We start from the raw sequence: 27,554 nt of genomic DNA on the forward strand, positions 1-27,554 counted from the left end.
CATGTGAACCCATAAAGAATGGATGAAAAAAATGTGTTCCAGCAAAAAGTCCTGAAGAAAAGAGGCATCTTGTTGGATTCAGACTGTAAGTAGCTTCATGTGGCTGGAGCATAGGCTGTATGTAGGAAGGGAGGAGATGCTGAGCAAGAATAGGTTTATGTGCCGGCTTCAGGGTCTGGATTTTCTGTTAGTATTTGCAAACTGCTTAGCATAGGTTCTGATTGGCACATACAGTGAGGGCTCAGTAAATGGAATCTATTGATTGATATCAAAGATATTGTGGTAATTTTAAGATAAGAATTACATACTGGGGCTGGGCTTGTGGCTCAGTGGTAGAGTGCTTGCCTAGCATTTGTGAGACACTGGGTTCAGTTCTCAGCACTGCGTATTAAATAAATAAGCAAAATAAAGGCCCATCAACATCTAAAAGAATATATATATTATATTAGATATATAATATATATTATTTTTTAAAAGGATTATATATAATTTTTTTTAAAGAATTACACACTCAGATTTACATTGTAAAAGATGATTCTGGCAACTCTAGATAGGGCAAAGGGGAAAAGGGGAGGGAAGGGATGGGAGGGTACATAGGAGTAGGAAAGATGGTGGAATGCAGTGGTCATTATTACCCTAAGTACATGTATGAAGACATGAAGGATGTGACTCTACTTTGTGTACAACCAGAGATATGAAAAATTGTGCTCTATATGTGTAATATGAATTATAATGCATTCTGTAACAAATTAAATTTTTTTTTTATTTTTTATTGATTATTTAAAGCATTACATAGCTCATGATATATCATCTTTCATACATTAGACTCAAATTGTGCAAATTAAAATTTTTAAAAAATTACAAAAAAAATGAAATTATGGCATTTGCTGGTAAATGGATGGATCTAGAGACTATCATGCTAAGTGAAATAAGCCAATCCCAAAAAACCAAAGGTCAAATGTTCTCCCTAATATGTGGATGCCAATACATAATAAGGGGAGAGAGAGGAAGAATAGAATTCTTCACTGGATTAGACAAATGAAGGAGAGGGACTGGGGATGGGAAAAGGAAAGACAATAGAATGAATCTGATATAACTTTCCTATGTTCATATGTGAATATACCACAGTGAGTCTCACCATCATGTACATCCACAAGGATGGGGTCCTAATTAGAATAAGATATATTCCAGGCTTGTATAAATATATCAAAATAGTTTCTACTGTCATGTATAACTAAAAGAAGGGCAAAAAAAAAAAAGATGGTTCTGGCAACAGCATAGAATATCTCATTAGACTTGGGATGGGCTGATCTAATATTGCAGTAATCTTAGAGGGAAGGAGTGAAGAGCCTTTTGTACTAGAGTCCCTTCTCTGCTATCTCCTTTTAGTTTCTTATCAAGTAATGACCCTGAGGGTAGGGGCTGGGGATGTGGCTCAAGCGGTAGCGCGCTCGCCTGGCATGCGTGCGGCCCGGGTTCGATTCTCAGCACCACATACCAACAAAGATGTTGTGTCCGCCGAGAACTAAAAAATAATTATTAAAAAATTCTCTCTCAGAATACAACAATTACGAATAGGGCATTATGTAAAATTGTGGATGTGTAACCAACGTGATTCTGCAATCTGCATTTGGGGTAAAATTGGGGGTTCATAACCCACTTCAATCTAATGTATGAAATATGATATGTCAAGAGCTTTGTAATGTTGTGAACAACCAATAAAAAAAAATTCTCTCTCTCTCTCTCTCTCTCTCTCTCTCTCTCTCTCTCTCTCTCTCTCCTCTCTCTCACTCTCTCTTTAAAAAAAAAAAAAAATGACCCTGAGGGTAGAACTTGTATAGTTGAATCTTAGTAGGTACTTATTGGATAATGAAAATCTTTCAGAGCTAGGATGTGGCTACTATCTTTTGTTTCCTTCTTTCTAACTATTTAAAACTAGGGTGTGCTTTTATCAAGCAAAATCAGTAAGTGCTTTTTTTTATTGGTGGCCTTAAGTTTTGCTCTAGCAACACAGTTATTTATACAAAAAGAAATACAATTTTTTTTGTACTTTTTTCTTCATATATAAAAAAACATATGATTTATTTTTGAAAAGGATGATTTGCGAGCTCAGTGTGATATACTTTTAAGTTTTACCATAAAATCAATTGCATTACCTTTAGCAGAACCAACAGTTTATTAAGGAAACATTGCCATATTTTTTTAATGGTTGCATTTATAGTTTTTAAAGTGATACTTAAAATGTTGTGTAACCTAGTAGTGCATTTTAATTTAAATTACCAAATAATACAGCATTTTGTTTCTTTTGTTGTAGGTTGGCAAATCACCAAAGGATAGGTTATGCCGAAGGGTAAGTGAATCTCTCTTAACCAGAAGTATGGTTGTTAATCCTATATGTTCCATAGTACCTTATTAACTTTAGACGTGAACTTTGCCTTTTGTCAGTTTGATGGCATATCAGGAGATTAGAAAAATGAAAAGTGAAGGCTATGTTAAGGAAACTGGTCATGAACTATGGCTTAGTTTAATTTACCTTTCCATATTGTCGGGCTGTTTAAACTAAGTTTTCATACAGTGTGTCCAATTTTGGACTAGGGGCAGAAAGATAACCTTCTACCATTTATGTATAATTTTGCTCTACTTTGGAAATTTATAATAGAAAAATCCAACATCAAGTTGAAACAGATTCACATGAATAGTGAATTTTCTTTCTTTTTTTGGTGTGGGGGCGTGGGGTCCTGGGAATTGAAACCCGGGATGCCTTTCCACTGAGCCACATCCCCAGCCCTTTTATTCTTTCTTTTGAGTCAGGTCTCACTAAGTTGCTCAGGCTAGTCTGGAACTTATGATCATCCTGTCTCAGACTGCTGAGTCACTGGGATTATAAGTGTGTGCCACCCCACCTGGTTGAGTGGTGAATTTGATGTGCCTAAATGTAATAACTATACAAATACAACATTGAAATTAAATGATATTCTTTTGTCATTGTTGTTTTCTTGTTTGTTTCTCCATACCTGTTACCTTCTAGAAATTTTTTTTTTTTAAAGCTTACTTTGGCGCAGCTTTTTTTTTTTTTTGAGAGAGAGAGAGAGAGAATTTTAATATTTATTTTTGTTATCGGCGGACACAACATCTTTGTTTGTATGTGGTGCTGAGGATCGAACCCAGGCCGCACGCATGCCAGGCGAGTGCGCTACCACTTGAGCCACATCCCCAGCCCCACCTTCTAAAATTTTTATTACAATACTGAAATAATGAGTGTGGCTACATCTGTTAAGGGTTAATTTGCATTCTGTTAATTAAGGAGGCTAAACCCATTGAGTGGGAGGTAATTAATATATGAAGACCCTAATTAGGAATCTTCCAGCAAGGTGAAGACTCTGGAAGCCCTTACACTACAGGGCTTCTACTGTAAGACCTTGAGCAATTCTGTTTTTACCTCTGATTAATAGAATTGTTAATTAATTTGTTTATTTTGAATCAAATGGTATTCTGATCTGATTCACAGATGCTGGACTTGTATTTGAGGCCAGTAATTAATAGTGCCAGCTTTTGCCCAATTTTTTGGATTATTCTTATTACAAATAGCCTAAGAAATATCAGGACACCCAAATTCAGGCCTCAGTTCTTTAAAAAAAAAAAAAAAGTCACCATTGTCAAAGAATTCTGGTATATTCTCAAGAACATTGGTATGATTGGTGTGACCGGAGTTATGATTGTATGTTTACATGTACATATAAATAAACACACTCTGAATTATGTACTTTGGGGATGTGAGGAACTTATTATTTGTTGCTTTCAAAAAAATTGTACCCGAATGCAAGGCCCCTTGGACAGACCCATTAAGGAATCATTGAGAAATATCTCTTGTCCACAGTATGAATCCAATATTTAGTTCTTGAGCTGGGGATTCTAGTTTTGTTTGGAGGATTCTGTTCAGTTCCTAAAAGATGTTCTGAAATCAGACCTGCCTGTTTTATTAGAACTTTTCAGGTGTGACTCTCATGTGTACTTTTTTTTTAGTTGTTGATGGATCTTTATTTTATTTCTATGCAGTACTGAGACTTGAACCCAGTGCCTCACACATGCTAGACAAGCACTCTACCCCTGAACCACAATTCAAGCCTTCATGTGTACATTTTGCTATCTTCTATGACTATTTGGCTAGCAAAGAACTATCTGTTTTTGTAATATACAAAGAACACTAGTTCTTGTGTACTTACTTGACCTGCATGCACTGAGATTTAGCCAGGGCCTTGTGCATTCTAAACACATGTGCTACCACTGAGCTGTACCCCCAGCCCAGAACACTAAATTTTTAAAAAATGATAGTAGTACCACTTCTTGGTTGTATATGGACACAATACCTTTATTTTGTTTGTTTATTTTTATGTGGTACTGAGGATCGAACCCAGTGCCTCACACATGGAAGGCAAGTGCTCTACCACTGAGCCCCAGCCCCAGCCCAGTAGTACCACTTTTTAAAGCCAAATTTTAAAATTGTTTCGCTCTAAGAGTCTGAAGGAAGGAATTTAATTGTATTAATGCTTTGACTTCAAATCAAATAAACAGATGTGTTGTTTTTCTGATAGTTTTTCTATAGAGGCTAATTATATTCCTTTTTAAAAATAGGATGTGGGGATGAGCGACACAGCAATGACATCATTCCTGGGCTCCTGCTTGGATCTTCTTCAGACTTTAATGGAGGTAAAAGAGGTGTAGTTTCATTTTGAACAGCTCCTAAGATTATTAACTATTCTGAAAGTTATTGGACTTAAGAAAGGACTATTATAATGAGATTATTTTCATTTATTCTCTTCTAAATTTTGACTTATAACTAAAAGATAGCAATGTTCCTTATTAAATTCTTACTGGAATTAGACTTTGTCTTTTTAATTACAGTTGGATAGTGTAGAATGTGAGTTTGCACATTGCTGTTGATAAACTCATTAAGATATTTGCAAGAAGTTTTTTTCTCCAATTCTTAGCATAGCCCTCCATTCTCAAAATCCTTAGGCAGACATTAGCAGGGATGAAATACAAGTGCCTGTCCTGGATACTGAAGATGCTTGGCTCTCTGTAGAAGGACCTATCTCAATAGTGGAGCTGGCCCTTGAACAGAAGCACATCCACTACCCACTAGTGGAGCATCATTCCATCCTGTGCTCTATCTTGTATGCAGTCATGAGGTTTTCTCTGAAGACGGTGAAGCCACTTTCACTTTTTGATAGTAAGGTAAGTTCTCAAAGAATTTCAGAGTTATTTTGGAGTTTCAGGGTTAGCAGGTATATGGATTTTCTTATTGAATAGAGGTTGTTCAGTACTTTTATGACTTACATAGGATAACTTGTTGTGAGGCTCCAGGTCCTTATTTCCTTCCTGATTCCATTCCATCCTTTAGAGTGTTGCCCTCTCAGCTGTCTTCTCATTCTTTGTGTTCTCCCTTGATAGACTCATTCTCTACCATTTGATTATCTCAAGACCTGACCTATTCTCAGAGTTTGAGGCATGTATTTCTATTGGACATTTTTCTTTGAGTGTCCTAAGGGATTTAGGACACCTCATATCTAAAATATATCTTTGGACCTTCATCCCATTCTGCCCCTCACCTAAACTTGCCATTCCTCCCTGAATCCCTGGCTTGGATAATTGGTAATTAACATCATAATTTGTGAACTGGCACACACTAGAAACCTTGAAGTTATCTGGTTCAGTTCCCGGTTTCAAGCCTGTTTACTTCATTATACATGCATTCTTAAAAGTTCTTCTTTAATCCTACAAATCCATTTCTGTCCATCACCGTTCCCCTAGCTCAGACCTCCTCATCTGTCCCTTGACTGTTAGAACAGCTCCCTTCTAATGACCCTGCTACTAATTCTTTCTTAAAACCCATGCTGCAAGAGCTGTCTTCTCAAAACATAGGTCATCGAATCATTTTGGTTCTCTTCTTAAGGCTTTTTGACATTGTTGAAGGATCAAATCCAAACTTATTAGTAGAACATAACCTCCATAGTTTGGCTGCTGTGAATAATAAAACCATTTCCTCCTCCCCCACACAGGTGCCAATGAAAAAGAGACAGGATTCCAACAAATGGAGATAAAAATGTCAATTTCTTTTCTTTCTTGGTACATTATAATTAATAGTGGAATTCATTATGCCATATCTGAACATGCACATATTTTGAACAATCTCATTCCCCAGTACCCTTCTACTTCCCTCCCTCCTCTCCTAATCTGTGCACTCTATTCTACTATCTCATACACATACATACATACATACACACCCACACACACACAGTTGAGATTCATTGTGCTATAGTCACATGTGGACATAACATTTGGTAGATTTCATCTCCAGTACTTCCCCATGCCCTCATCTCCTTCCTCCCTCTTGATTGGTCTTTTGTTCTCCCTTCTATTTTTGTGAGATCCCTTTTTTTTTTATTCCTTCTCTTTTTTTCTCTCTAGCTTTCACATATGAGAGAAAACATTTGACCTTTGACTTTTCTGCATCCAGCTTATTTCATCATAACATGCTGTTCTTCAGGTCCATCCATTTACCAGCAAATGACATAATTTCATACTTTCAGTCTTTTAAATAATCTACTATATAAATACTACAAACTTTTTACTGATAGGCTTAAGCTGTGTTCTCTATTCTAGCTTCTATCAGAAAGTGGGCTCATTTCACCTTTCTATCAGACTTGCACACTCAAGAACAGGCAGTGGGTCCCCTGCAGGCCTCCCGGGGTACTTGACTCTGTAGGAACTCAGGATATGTTTGTTCTCTCTTCATTAGGGAAAACAAGGACATTGAGTATTCAGCTCCTTCTTTTAAATTCACCAGTCCATATGGGGAAGAGTGAGTAAGGGTGGAGCAGGATACCTGGAATGTCATTCTAATGGGAATGCCATGTGGAAACAAGGAGAAAGGAGGCTTCACACAGCCATAACTCACCTTTATTGCCCTATCAGCCATTCTTTTCTTGTACCATGTGCTGTAGTCACTGCTAACCACCACCCTCCATTCCTGAGAAACTGAACATTTTATCACGTGTCTTCACTTGTGTTGTTTAATTTTCACATGCAACTATTTTAAATGGCTCCTGTTTACTCAGTTTATCACTAAAGGATCATTCCTTCAAAGTTTTTGTCTTTGCCCCTTGAGCTTACGCCCTCTTTCTCAAGTCTGTGTGCCATTCCTGGTACATAATAAGACCTCAATTAATGTTCAATACATTTGTAATTAGGAGATGTTAAAGAAAAGTGTCATGGCAACAGTGTGCAGAAGAGACTGGAATATGTAGCATACAGAGTTTGGAAAACCATCAGAAGTCATGGAGAGGATGTGGACTGAGAAGAGGTTGTAAAAATCATGGAGGGATTTGGAGGACTCAGTAATCTAGTGACAGACTGGGTATAGTGCCAAAGGAGATGGAAGGGGTTACAGTTAAATCAGCAACATTTAACATTTAGATTCCACTAGTTAGGCTGGGGGTGTAGCCCAGTGGTGCAGTGCACACTGAGTCTGCACAGGCCCTGGGTTCAATCCCTAGCTGGAGGGAGGAAGGGAGGGAGGGAGGGAGGAAGGAAGGAAGGAAGGAAGGAAGGAATGAATGAATGAATGAATGAATTTAGGTAAATACCAAGTTTACTTTTGAAAGGAAGACTAGGGGAAGTCTCATGACCAATTTTAATCTTCCTATAAAATAATAAGCATTAGATGTGTATGTACTGCTTTTGAATAAATTGATATATCTTTCACTTGAAATTGTAAAAGGAAAAAGTACTTAAAAGAAAAAAGAATAGAAATACTAAAATTAGGTGCCTAGCTCAGTACTTTCCAAAAAAGGGACTTTGTGAAACCAGAACAATCCAGAACTGAACAAACACAGTGATGGGGTGTCAGTTTTACCCTGTAGCATGCCAAGATGACTCTGAACTATGTGGCTGTCATCTATAAATAGAAAGGCAGTATGGTTTTCTGGCTAGCAAAAAAAGAATCTCATTAGCTAAATTAGAATTATTTAGTCTGTCTGAGCCTCTGTTTTCTCATTTAGAAAGTGGAGATGTTTCTAGTGCCTACTTCTGATTAATGAGAGTTAACTGACATATTCAACATGAAGTACTTTGTAGTTCCTGAAAAACAGTAAATAATAAATGATATGATTATAATCTCTGAAATCTAAGACTAGTAGGTGGGAACTGCATAGTAATAGATTGTGATGAGTATGTGGAAAAACTTTTAACAGTGGTGCCCAGGAATGTTTCCCTGGGAATTTTGTGTGTCTCATCACTGAAGAGTGAGTAGCTTTAACCTGCTTGGCAGTCAAACTGCACCAGTGACCTAGAATCATAATAGGTATGGAAGGTACTAGCAGATATCTGGAATGACTTGTTTGCAAAAAAAGAAACAGTAACCCAGATGGTGGGGTCATTGCCTGAGGTAGTGGCAGCAGAAGTGGTGGGACTGAAGCTAGATCATGGTCTTCCAACTTAAAGGCCAGTGCTCTTTGCTGTTTCCTGTCAAGGAACTTCTGAAATGATATTTTCTGATATTCCGTTTTAATTGTTCAAACACATCAATTCTTAAACAACAGAATTTTAAACAATTCAGCATATTTTTAAAAGGATTCAGAGTATACACTATTCCTATGTTTTATTTATCTGTTGCTACTCAACAAATGATCCCATTTATTATCCCAGTTGTTATGGGTCAGGAATTTCCCTTATCTAGGCATCTCTGATGTAGTCTGTCATAAGGCTGTAGTCAGCTGTCGACCACAAAAAGGCTTCACTGGGGTGACTGTTGGCAGGATTAAGTTCTTTGTCATGTGTGCTTATTTAAGGGGAAAATAAAAGCACCATGAATTATTTGTGATTAAACAGTTTAGCTTTTTAATCTTGCCCTTTTTTCCCTGAATAATCTATACTCATCACTTTTTTGATCTCTTTAGGGAAAAAATGCATTTTTCAAAGACTTAACTTCAATTCAGTTATTACCCAGTGGGGAAATGGATCCAAATTTTATTTCTATACGACAACAGGTAAATTCTAGTTATTGGATTTCATTCTTGTTTCTTGTGGGGCAGGGGAACAATAAAGCAAAAATCCAGCTGACCTTTATAATGATGGCCACTTTCAAGGTAATGCTTGACAGCTAGTTTCCCTTTAAATTGTGTGTTCCTTTTTTGGTAATGAAAACAGTTTTTAATGGAAGAGCCACTCTTAGTTGACAAAAAAGCTAATAATTTCCTTGATTTAGGTCTTTTTGAATGAATCATGCTAACAAGACACTGCTCTATCTCCTTCTCCATTTTCAAGTTCTTACTGAAAGTTGTCAGTGCAGCTGTCCAGTCTCAGCATTCAGTGACAAAGGAGAGAGATCCCTCAGAAGAGGCAGCAGACATTCCTGGGAAGGATCAAGATTGGCCAGTTCTAGCCGTGGATCTAGCCCATCACCTTCAAGTTAGTGAAGATGTTGTTAGGAGGCATTATGTAGGGGAGCTCTACAACTATGGAGTTGACCACTTAGCAGAAGAGGTAATTATGACGCCATGAAGGCTAACTGGGCTCAAGTTATAAATTGTTAATTGGAATAACGAATCAGTAGAATTTCTAATAAAGCTTTTTTTTTTTTTTTTTAGTTGTAGATGGACACAATACTTTTGTTTTATTTATATATTTCTATGTGGTGCTGAGAATCAAACCCAGTACCTCACACATCCTAGGCAAGTGCTCTTCCACGGAGCCATAACCCCAGCTCTCCAATACAGCTTTTTGTTCTTCCTTTTGTTGGAACTTTTAGGTACAAAAATAGAATAGAATATTAAATATAAAACTATAATCAAATAAATTCCTATAGTATACTAGGCCTGTTCTGTGTGTAAGTACAGCAATGAGCAAAGGATCCAAGGCTCTTTCTGCATGGAATCAATGTTTGCTGGACATTCAGAAAAGCTCCTAATTTTTGTATTGAGTGAGGAGTGCTATAAGAAAAATAAAAAGCATCATATGAATACACATGGACTACTACAGTAGAGTGTGGGGGTCAGAGAAAATGAAATTCAGACTGAAGTCCAAAGGATATAAAGCAATCAGTCATTTAAAAACCTGGGGTAACAGTGCTTAAGACAGAGTAGCAAATGTGTAAGGCCCTGAGATTGGAACCAGCATGGCCAGGACCAAAAGGGCCAGTGTGGCAGCCAGACTTAGTAAGCAAGGAGCAAAAATGTATGAAATGAGGAGGAGATGTTGGCAGGGGCCAATCACAGTCAGTATCCTAACCCATCTCAGAACATTCAAAAGTCATTGAAGGTTGTAAGTAGTCATGATATGATCTAATGTAATTCCCTTCCTTTGCCAAGTGGTTGGAAACAAGACCTTATATAGTCATGCTGAATTGAAACTAGGTGATGAGGGGCTAAGGATGTAGCTCAGGGGTAGAACTTGCCTAGCACACTTGGGTTTGCTAGAATTTGGGTTTGAGCCCTAGGACTGTCAAAAACAGGGAGTGGGGAAGGTGGTGAGGGAAAAAAATGAGCTGATCACCAACTTGGAGTTAAATGCTGTTTGATTTATATTATACTTTGATTACATACACAAGCTCAAAAACAAACTAGGATCTATTTCTTCATCCACAGCCTCCTTTTCTACAAAAAATAAATTGGTTAGCTCTTACTACATTATTTCTCCATGTCCACATTCTCAGGCCATTCTACAGGTTCATGATAAAGAGGTCCTCGCCTCTCAGCTGCTAGTGTTGACAGGGCAAAGGCTGGCTTATGCTCTTCTCCACACCCAGACAAAAGAAGGGATGGAGCTGCTGGCCAGATTGCCGCCCACACTCTGTACTTGGCTGAAGGCAATGGTAAGTACAACAAAGGAAATTAGGCAGAAATAAGATCATTGGGTATTTTACTAGATGAATGTTTAGTAGAATTTATGAAGAAAATTTAAATTACATGTTTAATTCACCTAGTTCCAAACAAAAAGTATTTTTATTGGGAAAAAATTCTTTAATTCTTAAGTTTATATCAGTTATTTTTTGATTTCATATAACTAATGGATTATATTTTTGTCCCATTTACAGAACCCCCAGGATCTTCAAAACACTGAAGTGCCAATTGCAACAACAGCTAAACTAGTAAATAAAGTAATTGAGCTTTTACCAGAAAAACACGGGCAGTATAGTCTAGCCTTACACCTCATTGAAGCTGTGGAAGCCATATCCATTCCTTCTTTGTGACACTTATCTACTGAAAATAGTCTAAAATTGTGTGACTGTAACATGAATTCCTGCATGGTTATTTTACATAGTAAGATCTGAAATTTTATGGAATATGTTGGGGGTTTTTTGGTAAAATAAATAAAAATATATATTACTTTTAAAAAGTGCAATCCTGATTAAATCCCACTTCTTTGGTTAATACTGAAGATAAAATACAAATATTATAGTAATACAGATGTTTTACTGTTTATTTTTAATTCAAATGCGTAAGTAGCTTTATTGTTAAACTTTGCTATTTAAAATTGGTTTTAATTTATAGATTATGTTCTTATTATTAATAAGATTCTATATTTCATACCTAAAAAGTTATTGTGATTAAATGTGTTCATGTATACTCCCCATCAGCAAACTTAGAGAAAGTTCCCACTTTCCCTTATGAAATGTTTAGGAAATATGTTCCTTATCATGCTTAATCCCATAGTAGCTACACCTGGGAGTTCTGGGTGCTGACAGGTTCCTTTCCCAAAGGTGCTGCTGATACCATCAGAGGAGGAAGAATGGATGGGTTCAGGATCATCAGTAGGGACCCTGGATAGAACCCTTAACCTGTTGTAATTGCCAAAATCGATAATCTGAAATTCTAACAATGCAACAAAATCAGTTACAATGTAAATTAAGATTTGCTTTTTGCCAAGTTGCAAAGTTGTATCCACATCAGGTAATTGTAAAAAATGTATTATCTTGTAAAAGAGGGGAGGATACTAAAAATTTTAAGTCCAACTTTATTTTTCCTACAAGTGTTTAGAAATATCTGCTTCTGGGATTTGGTAATGTTATCTGTCCTTGGGAACATTACAGAAAAAAAATGCATAGTGATATTACAGCTTTAGCAAACCTACCTCACAGATGGGTTGAGAGGATAAAATACAGTGAATTTTGTACCCTATAGTGCCTAGAGCAGTCCAAATGCTAAATAAATATTTACTAATTAAGACCAAACTAACCAAAAGTCTGTAAAAAGTGCTTTGAGCTCTACAGATACCAAGAATTTATTATGGTATGTCTTTGGAATGTAGCCTTATAGTACAATTGTTGATATCTGTCATGGACAACAGTTGTTATTCATAGTGACTCATTGTGTACAAAAGTTTGTTTCTTCACTCCCTTGTAAGAAGCCAACTCTAGCATTGTGCAAAGTTGAGAAGAATGGCCTTCAGGGATATAAAGAAAAAAAGATCTGGTGTTTTGAGAATATTCTAGTGTGAATTATTTTTCCACTAAGGATCACATCCAAATAAGAACTTTAAACTAGATTAAAAATAATGGTTTAAATGACTATCAATTTTCAGATCTTAAAAGAAAAGTGCTTTAAGATGTGATGTTTGGGGCGTGTCTTGTGAGCCGAGGTGCATGTTGTACAGTGTAACAGTACTGGAGAGGGCCTGAAGCTAGTCCAGCCTCTCAGCCTCTGCTTGGATCTCCACACCCCAGGTAGCCACATTCTAGGATTCCTATGAATACATCTAGCTTTATATAATCACCTGTAACATGTATTCTACAACATTAGTTTTTCCTGAGATTTTTTTTAAATACTTAGAAAGTAATATGAATTTAGAAGTTTGGTTAAAGAAACTTGGAGTTAAAGGCATTTTAAAAATTGAAATCCTCTCAATTCCATTATCACTTTTTGGAGGGGTACTGAGGTTACATATCAAGTATGAGACTTGCTGAGAAGCAGCAGCTGAAATATGGCTCACAGAACCTTAACACAAATCACTGAGTTTCTAATTAGATTTATCATCTGAAAATTTAAAATTCGTAGATTTTTCAAATTTAGTTTTATGGTTAAAAGCAGTTAAATATTTTACTACTTAATTAAGGGCTTTTAAAATAAATCTGATAATAAAGAAAAATAAGTACCTATGTATACATTCTGTAACAACAAAAAGGCACAAAAAGAGGAATGAGATTTTATGTAGAATGGGTGATTAACTAAAAACAAAGGTTTGGTGACCATCACTGTGATTACTGGTAAGCCAATAACTGGTAGTGTCCTCCTAGATATACCCCTCCAATTTTCCTTATTACATACACATTTTTTTTACCTTGTTAAATTAATTCTATTGTATAATATTAAAGAGAACACAGGTGTTCAAAAATCATAACTTCTATATTACAGATTGTGTTTTTAGATGTAGAACTAGAGAGGCCAGGATATATGTAGATAAAGGGGTGCAAAATGTGTCATACTTTTACAAAAGAGAAGTTTCACCCTTGTTATAAAAATTCATCTAAGGTCAAAGCAAACACTAACATTTACATTGCTTTTTTAAAAAAATCAATTACAACTTAAAATAATAGAAAACATTCTATAATCCTAAGATTACACTAATATAACATTCACCTAGAAGTTGCTGTGGTCCATTTCATTTATAAAAGAAGATATTTTTACAGTACACTATAGCAACAGTAAAAGCCCCCTCTCACCGTAACAAGAATGGGTTTGCTGGGCTCTTTAGACTTCTGCTTAATAGATTAGCCATCCTTAGACTTTAATCCAATACTGGATTGTTTATAAAATGCTCTTATTTATCTATTGTAATGTAAGTAGTGAAATTCTGTATATACTGCTGTTTTTCTGTATTCATTATTATGAACTTGTGTATATTAATGAAATAAATCCTCCGCTTTCAAGTTGTTTTCTTAACATTCATAAATGTAAGTTTTGGTTGGTTGGTTTGTTGGTATTAAGACATTTTGTCCCTTCTTGAATAATAAACTTAGTGATGTTTTTCTTTCCAATCCAAATCAAAAAGCAAGCCATTTTTAAAAACTCCCATTTTTGGTAGTGGACAGAATGATGCTTTTTAACTCTTAGGGGAAATACACCTCTGCTGATCCCTTTTAAAACCACATTTTGTCATTTGATATTCACAATTTCTGCACCAACATTAGTCAATAGATTTCCAGAATGCCTTTATTTTCAGACATCATAGAACTTAAATACCGAGTCAAAAAGATTTTCATAAAATATAAAACATTCTGCTCAGCCATGTTTGAAAGCAAGTATATTCTGAATAAGTCCATTATGTATATGTGTGTACATATATATGCAATTGTATTTCCACGTGTATATATACATTATTCTTTAGTTACAGGAAATACTATTCACAATTCTGATTTTGACACTCATCCTTCACCATTTACTCCCACTCCTTACTTTTAAACCTCAGATTTCTTTGCAGTATTGTAAATAATTCATGTAAACTCTCAGTACTGTCATGAGGATTCTTGCTCAGCTAGTGATGTCACAGCACTACTTTCCACCAACAACTTCTGCACATCGGGGACAGAGTGTATCAGAAGATTCTGCTGTGTACTTCCAACAACGAGGACACTTTTCTTTGGTAGTTGGCATGACAATTACTTTATATGAAGACTCTTCCCGAATATCACCACCTATAAAAAAGAAAATATGAAAAGTATTTCTGACATTCAACTTGTGTAACTATTTCCCATTTGGTTTAGCAAGCACAATTTTTCCAAAGCTTACTCTTATCCTAAGTAATAGCTGGTCAGGTTTTGCCCCATTATATAAATACCAAGATGATAGGATCACACAACTTGATGACTATAGAGAACTAAGGAATCTGCGTGTCTGTGGGAACTGAGTTCTCTCCCTACTCAGGCAGAACAGGCTTTCTAGCTCTTAATCCTGATAGGATTCTGATCAGTAACACTGCATCTCCATTTCAACATTGGCTCTGAGGATTTTTAAAGCAATATAGTGACAACTGTAGTGCCTCCAAATTTTTTGGCTTAGACAAAGAGAAAACTAATCTCTACTATTAAGACCTCAGACTGATCAAAAAAATAAATTATTTTCTAATTGCTGTGCAAAGAATGTACCTTAACATTTTGAAAAGCAAAATCAATTTTTACTACATGTACACTGCTGCCAAGCCTCAAATTTGAACCAACATCTATAGATTAGCCTTCCATCTCCTGCTGGTACCTAAAAGCTATTACAAAAAACACAAGCAGCATTACCTTTCCTAAAATATCCATTTGTTATTCTTTGTTAATGCCACTCTACCTCCATTTCCATTAATCAAGGTGAACCAGGTTGACACAAAAATGCCTATGAAACAAATATCTACAAAATGCTTGAGATGCTTGTGTAAGAATGAGTTTAATAAAACGTTAAACCTTATTAAGAATGGCTAAGGGCTGGGGGTATAGCTCAGTTGGTAGAGTGCTTGCCTCACATGCACAAGTCCATGGGTTCAAGCCCAGCACCACACACACACACAAATAATGGCTAAACAGCAATGACACAGGCCTATAATTCCAGCTACTCAGAAGGCTGAGGCAGGAGGATTACAAGTTCAAGGCCAGTCTGGGCAATTTAGCAAAACCCCATCTCAAAAAAAGAATGGCTAAATGTTAGTTTGGGGCACACAGAAGAGGAAATTTGAATCAACACTGGGGAAGGGTGAGCAGTAGTATGGTACTATGTATTAAAGGGCAGGGACATAAAAGGGAAAAGGAAGCAAGTTAGAGTAACTGCACAATAAAAGTTAAAAGAGAAGTAAATCTCTTGTCCTCTATCCCTAGCCTTCACTTCTCAAGATCAGGTAGAATATTTGAGTGTTGGCTTAGGTATGTGGCAAATGTTTATATCATTTCCAGAGAAATGTATTCCAGGCATATATCTGCTTTTAGAAAAGTCTAGTCCACTGTAGGGTTGAAGATGACCTATAATTTATAATTAGTCATTTCTCAAGATGCCACTTGCTACTCTCACCTCCTTACCTTCTAAATTGATTAGGAATGTCCCTTTAAGCTCAATTACATCTGCAGTTCTCTCTCGTGGTTCCTGAGCCAATAAAGTTGACTGGGAAGCCATCATTAGCTCATTCAACTGAGAGGTACTGGAGGTCTCCTCAGCTTGCAGCATCTGGAATTAAGCATGTGAAAGTTACTGCTAAATTTTTAGCATGAACTGAGGTTATAAAAACAGATGCCATAAGTTCTTGGGGACAGAGAGGCATACCTTGATACCATTACACCCTGAGCTAATACTATTAAATACATCACTGCTTACTGGCATGAAAGGATTTAATTGAAATTTTTATCAACAGTATTGAGAACATTGTGCTTTTGCTTCATTTTCCAAGAACCTCAGTGTCTCACACACAGAAAAACAACAACAACAAAAAAATATGTGGTGGGGCTGGGATTGTGGCTCAGAGGTAGAGTAACTGCCTAGCATGTGTGAGGCACTGAGTTCGATTCTTAGCACTGCATATAAATAAAGGTTCACTAACAACTATATATGTGTATATGTGTGTGTGTGTGTATAAACGTATATGGTGTTTACTAGCCCCATTTCATAAATGAGGAAACGGGCAAAGGAGGTTAATTTGCTCAAATTTCTCAATCATTATGTGGTATAGCTCAAGCCCAGGTCTTGTGAGCCTTAAAGACCATGATGTTTTGCCTGTATCCTGTTTCTTATACTGGAAGAGGGGTTCAGTTAGTATCTACACAAAAGTGCTTTTAGCAATATATACTAATGATGGCAATCTGGATAATACATAGAACCCCTTTAAGTACACTGAATTTGGCTGTCTAATCAACATTTTTACATTTTTCACTGTAACTTTGATCTTCAAAATGAGTTTGTGAGCTAATATAAATATTCCTTTAAAAATGTTCATAAGAAAACAGGAAACTCAAAATTTGGTTTTAACAAGTTCATGAAATTAGTAACTGAAAAAAAACAGCATGCCATTTGATAGCTACTTGGTGTGATTCCTAAAACAATTTTATGTTTTTGAAAATCCCAAAGCATTTTTTTTTCCAAGTATAAATGATCCCAAACAAATTTTATTCTTTTCAACTTATTGCAAGAACTGAAGTCAAAGGAAACAGTATACAGGGGGAAAAAGCCCAGAACTAGGCTGTGCAAACTTGACTAGATTCTTAGTTTCCTTTTGTGTACAATGAAGCAGTCAGGACTTACGAACTTTTAAACACATGAACATCTTATCCTTATTCTTTGTTACCAACAATTTCATACCCTACTAGCTATTTTAAGGCTAAATTCTTAATCACTTGAATTACATTTATATTTTTAAATTAAGCTTACCAACCAAAGAGATTTTCTTCTTCTTTTTTTAGAAAACTACTACCAATAAAATCTTATAAAATATATATATATATTCATTACCAATTCTCAAGCATTTAGACTAGAGAAAAATCTCAAGTCAATGTGTCAGACTTAATATATCGCTAATCAGGACAATCAACTCCTACAAATCCCAAGGCCCTTCTGGAAATAAAAATAGAATTAATACTTTGAGATATACATGATAATGTGCTGGAACAAATGTTCCAGATGTTCATTGGAAACTCATATTTGGATTTGTTTTGAATCTAGTCCAGATGGACAAAACTCACAAAAACAGGCCCTTATAACAAAATTCCCAATTTTTTATGTATTCTAACACTACGGTCACAGATTTATATATCAACCCTTAGGGTTTTCATTTCAAATAACTTTAAAAGACCTTCCCTGTCCCTGTAAAGTGATATGCACATGTTACAGGTGCAGAGTATATAATTTTAGATGATAAAGGAAAGGACACAGATACAGAAAACAGAATCAGTGATAAGATCAGGATTAGAAGACTAAAATCATAATATCTAAATTAGCAAAAAACTTTCCTTAGACTTTTAAAACAAACTGCAGGTGAAGATGTACAATATTAAGAACATTTCAACCTGTTGCATACCTCTATTATTTCAAAAAGCAGGCCTGGCTCTATCACAATGATAACCTCATACTCGGCAGGATTTTTGCCAGGGATGCTTCCAAGAAATGAATCTCTCATTGCACAGGCACTCTCCACTGCCTCTACCAGCCCAGGCTTCTTCCAGATAGAGCTTGTGCTGATCCATCCTGTGCGAAAAACACTCCTGGGTTCTTTAAAAAAAAGAGAGAGAGATGGTAAACTGACTTACATATATCCTAAAGTGTTCATAAAGCCCTAACCATTAAATATTTACCAATTAGTGGGAAATAAGAATTGTTATTTAGGGTATATATAATAAAATATGGAGCCAACCTAGTTTCAAAACATTCGTATCAGCAATGGGAAATATGTTACATTTAATCAAAAGATAAACTATATAGGAAGATCTCAAAAAAAAGGGATGCTTAGAAAAAATAAGAGAGAAAAATCCCAATATTAATAGCTCATCTATGACTATAAGATTATGAATGGCTTTTCCCTCTCTAAACAGTTTCTAATTTTCTTGAAATTAAGAAAGGTTTGTTTGATATACTTAGATGCTCCATTGTTTGGGGCATAGGTATTTATGATTGTTATGTCTTGTTGTATGTTTCTTTTCCCTTAAGTAGTAAGAAATGTCCTTCTTATCTCTTCTGACTAACTCTGGCTTGAATTCTACTTTATCTGATATGAGGATGGAAACCTGGCTTGTTTATGTGGCCCATGTGAGTGATATGTTCTTTCCCATCTTTTCACCTTCAGTCTGTGGATATCTTTTCCTATGAGATGAGTCTCTTGAAGGCTGTATATTGCTGGATATTTTTTAATCCAATCTGCCCCTCTATGTCTTTTAATTGATGAGTTTAGGCCAATAACATTCAGGGTTATTATTGAGACATGGTTTGTATTCCCAGTCATTTTTGTTTATTTTTGGTTTTCAACTAGACTTGGTTTTTTCTTTGATAGGTTTTTCCTTGAGTATAGTTCTTCCCTTTGCTGATTTTCAATGTTGTTTTTCATTTCCTCCTCATAGACTACTTTGTCAAGAATATTCTGTAGTGTAGGCTTTCTCATTGTAAATTCTTTTAATTTATGTTTACCATGGAAGGTTTTTATTTCATCATCTAATCTTGAGCTTAATTTTGCTAGATATAAAATTCTTGGTTGGCATCCATTTTATTTCAGGGCTTGGTATATATTGTTCCAGGATCTCCCAGCTTTGATGGTCTGGGTTGAGAAATCTACTGACATCTGAATTGGTTTCCTCCTATACATAATCTGAAACTTTTCTCTTATAGCTTTTAAAATTCTATCCTTATTCTGTATGCTACTTCATGAGAATCTGTTGTAACTTTAAACATTTGGTGTCCTGTAAGCCTCTGTATTTGATTTTCCAATTCATTCTTCATGTTTGAGAAATTTTCTGATATTATGTCATTGGCTTGTATCTCTGTGCCTTCCTCCATCCCAATAATTCTTAGATTTGGTCTTTTTATGTTATCCCATTATTCTTGGTGGTTCTGTTAATGGGTTCTCACCATCTTCACTGTGTGACCAACTTCATTTTCAACATTATATATTTTGTCTTAATTGCCTGAGATTCTGTCTTCAAGTGATCTAGTCTGTTGGTGATGCTTTCTACTGAATTTTTTATTTGGTTTATTATTTCCTTCATTTCACTTTCTGTTTGTTTGTTTTTTTCCCTGAGAGTCTCTAACTCTTTCTTGAAATAATCTTTTGCTACCTGTATTTCCTCTCTTATCATCTCATTGTTGGAGTGGTCAACTGTTGCCTGTAATTGCTCTCTTAATTAAGCTTACTACGTTCAGAAGAAAAGAACTACCATAAAAGTATTCACTAAAAGACATTACATTTTAATAAAACTTAACATATATTATGGAACACTTATGAACATACTTAAGAAAGAATGATTTCTCAAAGGCCATTCTGAAATCATCCTACTCCTCTGGAAACAGGTGCAGAAACTACTACATGACCAAGACACATCATGTCACAAAGTATCACTATAGAAGAGTGAGTGAGGGCCCTTATAGGGAGGAGATAAAATCAGAAGTTGCACCCTCACTTTCTCATTTGGTGAGCAAATTAAGTGCTGCTTACCTTTAAGGTATGGTATGTGCTGGAAGACCTCTTCAGCCAAGTGAGGAAGAATAGGAGCAAAAGAACGAACCATCACATCCAGAATTTCATCTAATACAGTCTGACAAGAGCGTCGTTTGGGATCGTTTTCATTTTCACAATAAAGCCTGAGGGAGGATAACTTACTTGGCAACTGACACCAATTTATACATTATGATCACCAAGACAGGATCTACCTGCCTCAGGTTGAGTTTATTCCTACAGTAGCTGATCTCGTGGCTCTAGTCATCTTATAATCAAAGACTGTTTTCATATAATTTTTGATAACTTGTTATCTATTCCACTTTTCACTTTCCAGATGTACCAACTTAACAAAATCACCCATGCTCTGAATCAATTCTAGTTTTCAGGTAGAAGACAGCTAGAATCTAAACTATTGTGTTAAAAGATAGTCAGTCAGCTATTGGTATTTAAAATGTTACTCCCCACTCCCTGCAATGTACGAGTTACTTTCCCTATGTAGAAAGTGCTGAGGTGCTGATTGGGGCTGGTACCTCATACTGGACTAGATACTAAAGATAACGCCTCCACTTGCACATCAGATCCATAAATGAAAGCTTAGCATCAAGCCCTCCTCTGAAAGGGTGCCACTGACATTGTACAATGTTAGTATATAATTGCTCCTATATTTCTCTCTCTCTGTACTCATGATTTGCAAGGCTGAGAACAAGCACTAACTCATGTAAGCACCAATCACTTAATGAATATCTACTTTATCAATCAGCACTAACCACATTACCCATATATCCTTATAACCACATTAGGAGGTAAGGAAATACCATCCCCTTTTTATAGATGAATTGAGATCATCCTACAGGCTTCCCCAAATCATAAAGTGCGTAAGTGGCAGGGCACAAACTGATAATCAGGCTTAACTCTAGAACCCAATCCCCATAACTGCACAATGTTGCCATCTCAGTCATCACTGTATTCCCACATTTGCCAAGCACAGAACAGGCACTCAAGAAACATCTGTTGAGTGTTTTCATATTGTGTCATACATACCTATCCTTGATTATGCTGAAATAAAAGTTGGAGAGTTCTCTAGTATAAAATGCTTTTAATAGTCGAACAACTTTTCCAAAATCATATTGTTTGTATGAGTCGTTAATCTAGAGGACAAAGTCAAAATAAATTCAAAAGCTGGGGTAACAAGTGAAAATGGAAGTCATCATAAGCAAAATATGTTCCTTCAAAAATATGCCTTAAAGGTAGACAAAAAACAGACAATAAAGCAAGAACTCCTGATAATCTTCCAAACATCCTTTTTGGACAACAAATTTGATTACACTTAGAAAACACCCACTGTTCTACTCTGGAAACTACAAAATAATATTCCTCAAGAACAGGATCAGGCCAGGCACAGTGGCACACACCTGTAATCCCAGCAGCTGGGAAGGCTGAGGTAGGAGAATCCCAAGTTCAAATCCAGCCTCAGCAACTTAATGAGGCCCTAAGCAACTCAGTGAGACCCTGGCTCTAAATAAAATACAAAAAAGAACTGGGGATGTGGCTCAGTGGTTAGGTGCCCCTGGGTTCATTCTCTGGTACCAAAAACAAAACAAAACAAACCCCACCAGGATCAAGGTTTTCCTTTATTTATTTATTTTTTGTGGTGCAGGGGATCAAACCTAGCAACCTGTTAGGCAAGCACCCTATCAGCCCTCAAGTTTTTTTGTTTTTGGTACTGAGGATTGAATTCAGGGGCACTCAATCACTGAGCCACATCTCCAGCCCTATTTTGCATTTTATTTAGAGACAGGATCTCACTAAATTGCGTAGCACCTCACCATTGCTGAGACTGGTTTGAACTTGTAATCCTCCTGTCTCAGTCTCCTGAGTGGCTGGGATTACAGGCGTGCGCCATGGTGCCCAGCTAGCCCTCAAGTTTTAAGTGATAAAATCATGCCATTTTTTAAAAATAGCATAAAATAGAAGAACATCAGCACCATAGTTAGTTAATGTTCCCTCATTTTTTTTTTTTTTTAGAATTTTTAATATTTATTCTTTAGTTCTCGGTGGACACAACATCTTTGTTGGTATGTGGTGCTGAGGATCGAACCCGGGCCGCACGCATGCCAGGCAAGCGCGCTACCGCTTGAGCCACATCCCCAGCCCAATGTTCCCTCATTTATGTTTCAATTATTTTTGGTTTGAGCAAAAAAGCTGGTGTGTGTGCCTCTGACTTGGGGCACATTGAAGCATATAAATTCCAATTTTAAGAAAATAAATTATTTGTGTATGTGTGTGCATGTTTGTAAATGAGCAAATGTCTTAGGGGACTTAAGAGTAGTCACCTCAGTTATTTCTGTCCAGTACGATGAGGTGCCTACCTCCAGATAAAATATAACTCTCTTCCTTCTTGTTGGAGAAACAGAGCTGATCTTTTCTTCTTGAGAGAAGTCTGGTCTACAGGGAAGCCTGGACCTGCCTACTGTTTCCACCAGGTACTCTGAAGTCTTTTAAGACTCCAGGAAAAGATATTAGAATACCTCATATCTACAGGCACCTAGGAATGTACAGGATTCAGCAAGTATAGCTTTTCTCAAGAGGCTCTCGTTACTATTTCTAGCAAGGTTTCTTCCACTTAAATGAAAACAATTTTTTAACACACAATAGTCCTAAAATTTCCATTTCCCAAAAATCTTATTAATTAACACTTACCTTGCTTGCTAAATCCTGCAGTAAATGAAGCATATACTGGTCTATGACATACATTTGGTTGACAGGGACAGAATCCGTTTTGGGGTTGAAGCCAGCCACGTTTCCCAAAAGAAAGCGAAGTGTATTCCTAAGCTATTCATAATGAGAAAATGTACACAGTTTATTATGAACCCTTCATTTTCACCAAAAAATCATTTTATAAATCTATAATTTGCATACAACTTTGACACTTCCTTTAAGGGAAAATTTTAAAAAATTATATCATTCCTAAAAAATGCTATGAATGTACAAAATCTCATTCCAATAGCCCAGTTACAGAAACAATCATAGGATTTTATGCCTAATGACTAAATTTTTATTTTTACATCTTTAGAGAAAATCAACTTTTAATACCATAGTTTATTCACACGTAAAGGTGAGCACATGTTTTTTCACCTAATTCACAGGTAAAGATGAAGATAAATAAAATAAATGTGAAAAGTCATTAAATATATGAACAGTATACAAAATAAAATTTATATCAGATTATGCTTTTTCACATAGTAAATTAACAAAGTATAAAAAGACCTTATATGTAAAATTTTTAACATTACTATTATTGTTTTTAAATAAATTAACACAGGGTATTTTAAAATGCGTGGAACATGTGAACCATTTTCATTCAGTTCTGCAATGTCAAAAAAAAGTGCCTCATTCTTTACAATGATTTAGTTAAGTTTTCATTCAGAAATAGGAAGAATAATGGCTCTAACCTTGTTAATATCATCTCTAGCAGCATTGAGAGCAGATGGACCAATTGTCACTTCAGTGAAGACATTGGACTCAGCCACCCACCAGCGAAGAACATCAGCACCATAGGGAGGCTCTTTGCTTTGATCCTTTTCATTGAGAAAAGATACAATCAGAATGGCTTTCAATTTCTATTAGCTGAATAAATGCTTTACATAAAACTCTTATTCAGAACCATGTTTGAGCACAATATAAGTATAAAGTATACCAGCACTGAAATAAAATACAAGCTAACAATTTCCAATCAGACTACATCTAAAAACAACAAAGCCAGCCATAGTGGTTACTGTAACCTTAGTAGCCTGGGAGGCTGAGGCAGGAGGATCACAAACTCAAGACCAGCCTAAACAATCTGGTGAGGCTCTATCTCAAAATAATAATAATTTTTTAAAAAAGAGCTGGAGAGTGGTAGAGCACACCTAGGTTCAATCCCCTGTACCAATCAAGTACTCAATAAATAATTAAAAATAGAAAAGAGGAGATAGTACTCTGTGGTCTTGTTCAAAGCATAGCTGGGAATACCTAGTGTACTCCCAATCATCTACAATAGTTGGCACAAAGCAGTGTGGGCAGTGGGGTGGTCCTTGATGGGGAAGGAAAGAGGAAAGGGTGCTTTCCCTTTCACTATTCCCTAGGAACTCTGTACATAAAGCAATGAATGTAGGGATGGCAGTAAAAAGCCACAGGAGCAAGACAACAGATAAGAATTTTCTATTAAGAAAGCAACTCTAAAAAAATCCCCCAATTATCAGCAACCCCAGACCTAACATACATCCTTGCTGTAAAGTTAAGGTATATAACTTCTAAGAATAAATGTAATGTGAGTTGAGAAGTTGTGATCTTTTTGTCCTTCTTATTTCCACTTAATTATAAAATAACAGGTTACACATACTATAAGCTCAAGTGATAAAAGGAATAATATTACCCAGGACCTAACACTGGAGATTCAGACCTGAAATGTGTCAAAAGGAACATACTTCCAGCTCTTTCTTTTTTCATTAAAATCATGTATTACTTAAGATTTTAGATTTACAACATGGTCAAACATCATCTATTTTTTTTTTTAAGAGATGGAGTTGTAATGTTGCAGATGGCCTCAAATTCCTGGACTCGAGTACTCCTCCTACTGCTCCTTCAGTGACAGGACTGCAGGCTACAGGTGTGTACCAACATACCCATCACATCCTGGGTTTTTGTTGTTTCTTTTTAAATTTTCTTTTTATACTGAAGTGACCATATTTAAAAGCTTTTTTTTTTTTTTTTTTTTTTTTTGCTGTTGTTTGTTTTTTACATTGAAATTTAAAAACAACCTGGCCCTGGAGTGCCCACTCTTAAGGACTTGGACCAATAATTTAAGAGCCTTAAAACAAAAATAAAATATATTTTAGGGAAACACTTACTTGTCCTCCATTGATGACAACATCAGGATCAATAACATTCCCAAGAGACTTGGACATCTTTTCTCCCTTTTCTCCAAGGGTAAATCCATGAACAACCACTGACCTAAGGAGACAAATCAGTTTAATTGAGCATTTTAGTTTAGCATAAAAATAGTGGATAACAGTTTTTCTCAATAGCCTAATGCTTGGCAATTTATGCATCATGACTGTTAAAAGTAAGCTCTTAAACTAAACACAGAAAAATTTTTTAATGTTTTTGTTCATTAAATAAATTTTTCCTGACTTCTGATATGCACTGACTTTGATCACTGAAATAAACCAAGAAAAAGCATGGCTTAAAAGAGCAGATTTAAAAACAAAACAAAAACAGATTATCACCTCAAAATGACTTTTAAAAAGACTACTTGAGAAAACCAGTATCCACTCTTCTGTTGTTTTTAAAAGCATGTTACATAAGAAACAAATACATGTAAATTGTTCTGGGATGGGTTCTCATTGTAAGATAGCAAAAATCTCAAGATGCTTAAGAAAATTTCTGATTCAACTTCTGCCCACAGATTTGAATGAGGAAAAGCAAGTATCTGTACTAAACAAAAATCCCTGATTTAATAACGTTCCCTGGGTAAAGTTTCAATTGGTTAGTCAATGTTGGTGTCATAAATGGAAGGACACTTGAACTCAGGCTGTCTCCTGGCATATCCTTCCCAGCACCCAGGTGGAGTCTTACCACAGTGTAAAATCTACCTGCACAAAGTCTTCACAGCTCCTCCAGTAATGCTGATATTCTCTTCTAGGATGTAGCCAGAGTGACAAGATACCTTTTTATTGAAGTCTCTTTTCTCTCTTTTTTTTTCTTATTTTAAATTCTTATGTTTTTAATGTGACAGGAGACTGTCGCAATTTATTCATACACACATTTTATAAACATATGTAAATACAGTTTTCACACATTATCTATCTACTACCCAGGATAGTGCTTCAACCTGGCAGGTACTCAATAAAGGCAAATTATGCTGACTGTTTAGATCAGGCACAAACTCTTACTTGAAAGGCACTTTTTTCCTTGCTGCCACACTTGTTAATAAGGAAGATTGGAACCAACCCCCGAGCTGGTCTTTTCCTTCCATGTACAAATCTGCTCTTTGGTTGGTACCTGAAAAATAAATATTATAAAAAACATAGAAATTTAAGTTAGTTAAAATAAGAAAACAATAATGAGTATCATCAAAGCATTAAAGCTTCTATCACATTATCCATTTCTTGCATCATGCTCTACCCAGAGACCAAACTGCATTTACTTGAGCTGTTACACCACTGCCATTTTATGAGCCAAAATAAAGATGATGAACCTTTGAGTAACATCTTCCAAAGCACAACTAAGACACTCTTTAAATAAGGGGCTGATTCATAATAATTATCAATATTAGCATTTCAAATTAAATATGTAATGAAAATATCATTTTCTTAATGCAACAAATATTTGCTGAGCATCCAACAACTTTACATATTAATACATTTAATTCTTGTGTCAACTCTAATAAAAATAGGTATTATTTTCCCCACTTTACAGATGAGGAAAGTGAGGCAGGTTCTGCTACAGCAAGTAGTCCAGCTGTACTTTGAACCTGTAGTCAACCTGGCACTGGAGTGCCCACTCTTAATCAATAAGTCATACTACTTGAATGAGCCTTATCTTAATAATAAGACAAAAATGAATTGTTACAAAGATCAAGTTATTAACTTGTAATTTGACAATGAGTTAGTCAAATGATGGGCAAAATGTAAAAAAGCTATGTCGATAATTCTGGCTCAATTTTGATAGGACACATTTGCAAGCTTGAAAGGTACTTTATTAACAATAGTTAATTTGACAGTTAATAATAAGAAAATGGACAACCTACTTACGACATAAGTGACAATTATTTCTGGCACATGCCTATAATCTGTAATTCCATCAGCTCCAGAGGCTGAGGCAGGAGGATAGCAAGTTCAAAGTCAGCCTCGGAATTTAGTGAGGCCTTCAGCAACTCAGTGAGACCCTGTCTCTAAGTAAAATACAAAAAAGGGTTGGGGACATGGCTCAGGGGTTAAATGCCCCTGGGTTCAATCCTTGATACCAAAAAATTAAAAGATTCATCAAGGATGCTTGTTAGGTGAAAATTGAGAAATCAAGACATTTTCAAAGTCTTAAAGGATCTTTCTACAAAATACTTATTACTGATAATTTGGTGGGGGAAGATGGGAAGGCTTTACAATAAAGAAAAGTGGCTGGCATCATGGTGCATGCCTGTAATCTCAGCTATTTAGGAGGCTGAGGTAGAAGGATTTCAAGTTTAAGGCCAGCCTAGGCAACTTAGTAAAGTCCTGTCTCAATAAACAAAAAATTTTAACAAGAGGGCCTAGGGATGTTAGTGGTAGAGTGCTTGCCTACCAAGTGCAAGGCCCTGGATTCAATCCACAGTACTGAATAAAAAAACGAAACAAAAAAACCTTGGCAGTTACTACCTCAAC

At 35.9% G+C, this 27,554-nt stretch overlaps 2 protein-coding genes across 3 annotated transcripts in view; one reads left to right on the forward strand and one right to left on the reverse strand.

Moving 5' to 3' along the window:
• Nucleotides 1-13,996, forward strand: part of RAB3GAP2 (RAB3 GTPase activating non-catalytic protein subunit 2) — a 113,128-nt gene extending 99,132 nt beyond the window's left edge. For both annotated transcript variants that reach the window (XM_081299128.1, XM_081299129.1), the window contains exons 29-35: nt 2,315-2,350; nt 4,633-4,707; nt 5,017-5,235; nt 8,958-9,047; nt 9,325-9,543; nt 10,712-10,870; nt 11,093-13,996. In XM_081299128.1, coding sequence (XP_081155254.1) covers nt 2,315-2,350; nt 4,633-4,707; nt 5,017-5,235; nt 8,958-9,047; nt 9,325-9,543; nt 10,712-10,870; nt 11,093-11,248 — 954 coding nt within the window. In that variant the 3' untranslated portion in view covers nt 11,249-13,996. The remainder of the gene's footprint in view (nt 1-2,314; nt 2,351-4,632; nt 4,708-5,016; nt 5,236-8,957; nt 9,048-9,324; nt 9,544-10,711; nt 10,871-11,092) is intronic.
• Nucleotides 13,997-14,189: 193 nt separating this feature from the next.
• Nucleotides 14,190-27,554, reverse strand: part of IARS2 (isoleucyl-tRNA synthetase 2, mitochondrial) — a 61,972-nt gene continuing 48,607 nt past the window's right edge. The window contains exons 15-23 of the mRNA XM_081299130.1: nt 26,088-26,196; nt 25,044-25,146; nt 23,607-23,732; nt 22,855-22,986; nt 21,196-21,302; nt 20,152-20,297; nt 18,031-18,221; nt 16,046-16,190; nt 14,190-14,689 (exon numbers count right to left, since the gene is read on the reverse strand). Coding sequence (XP_081155256.1) covers nt 14,547-14,689; nt 16,046-16,190; nt 18,031-18,221; nt 20,152-20,297; nt 21,196-21,302; nt 22,855-22,986; nt 23,607-23,732; nt 25,044-25,146; nt 26,088-26,196 — 1,202 coding nt within the window. The 3' untranslated portion in view covers nt 14,190-14,546. The remainder of the gene's footprint in view (nt 14,690-16,045; nt 16,191-18,030; nt 18,222-20,151; nt 20,298-21,195; nt 21,303-22,854; nt 22,987-23,606; nt 23,733-25,043; nt 25,147-26,087; nt 26,197-27,554) is intronic.

The sequence above is a fragment of the Spermophilus citellus genome, assembly GCF_964194105.1.
Source record: "Spermophilus citellus genome assembly, chromosome: 6".
Lineage (NCBI taxonomy): Eukaryota > Metazoa > Chordata > Mammalia > Rodentia > Sciuridae > Spermophilus > Spermophilus citellus.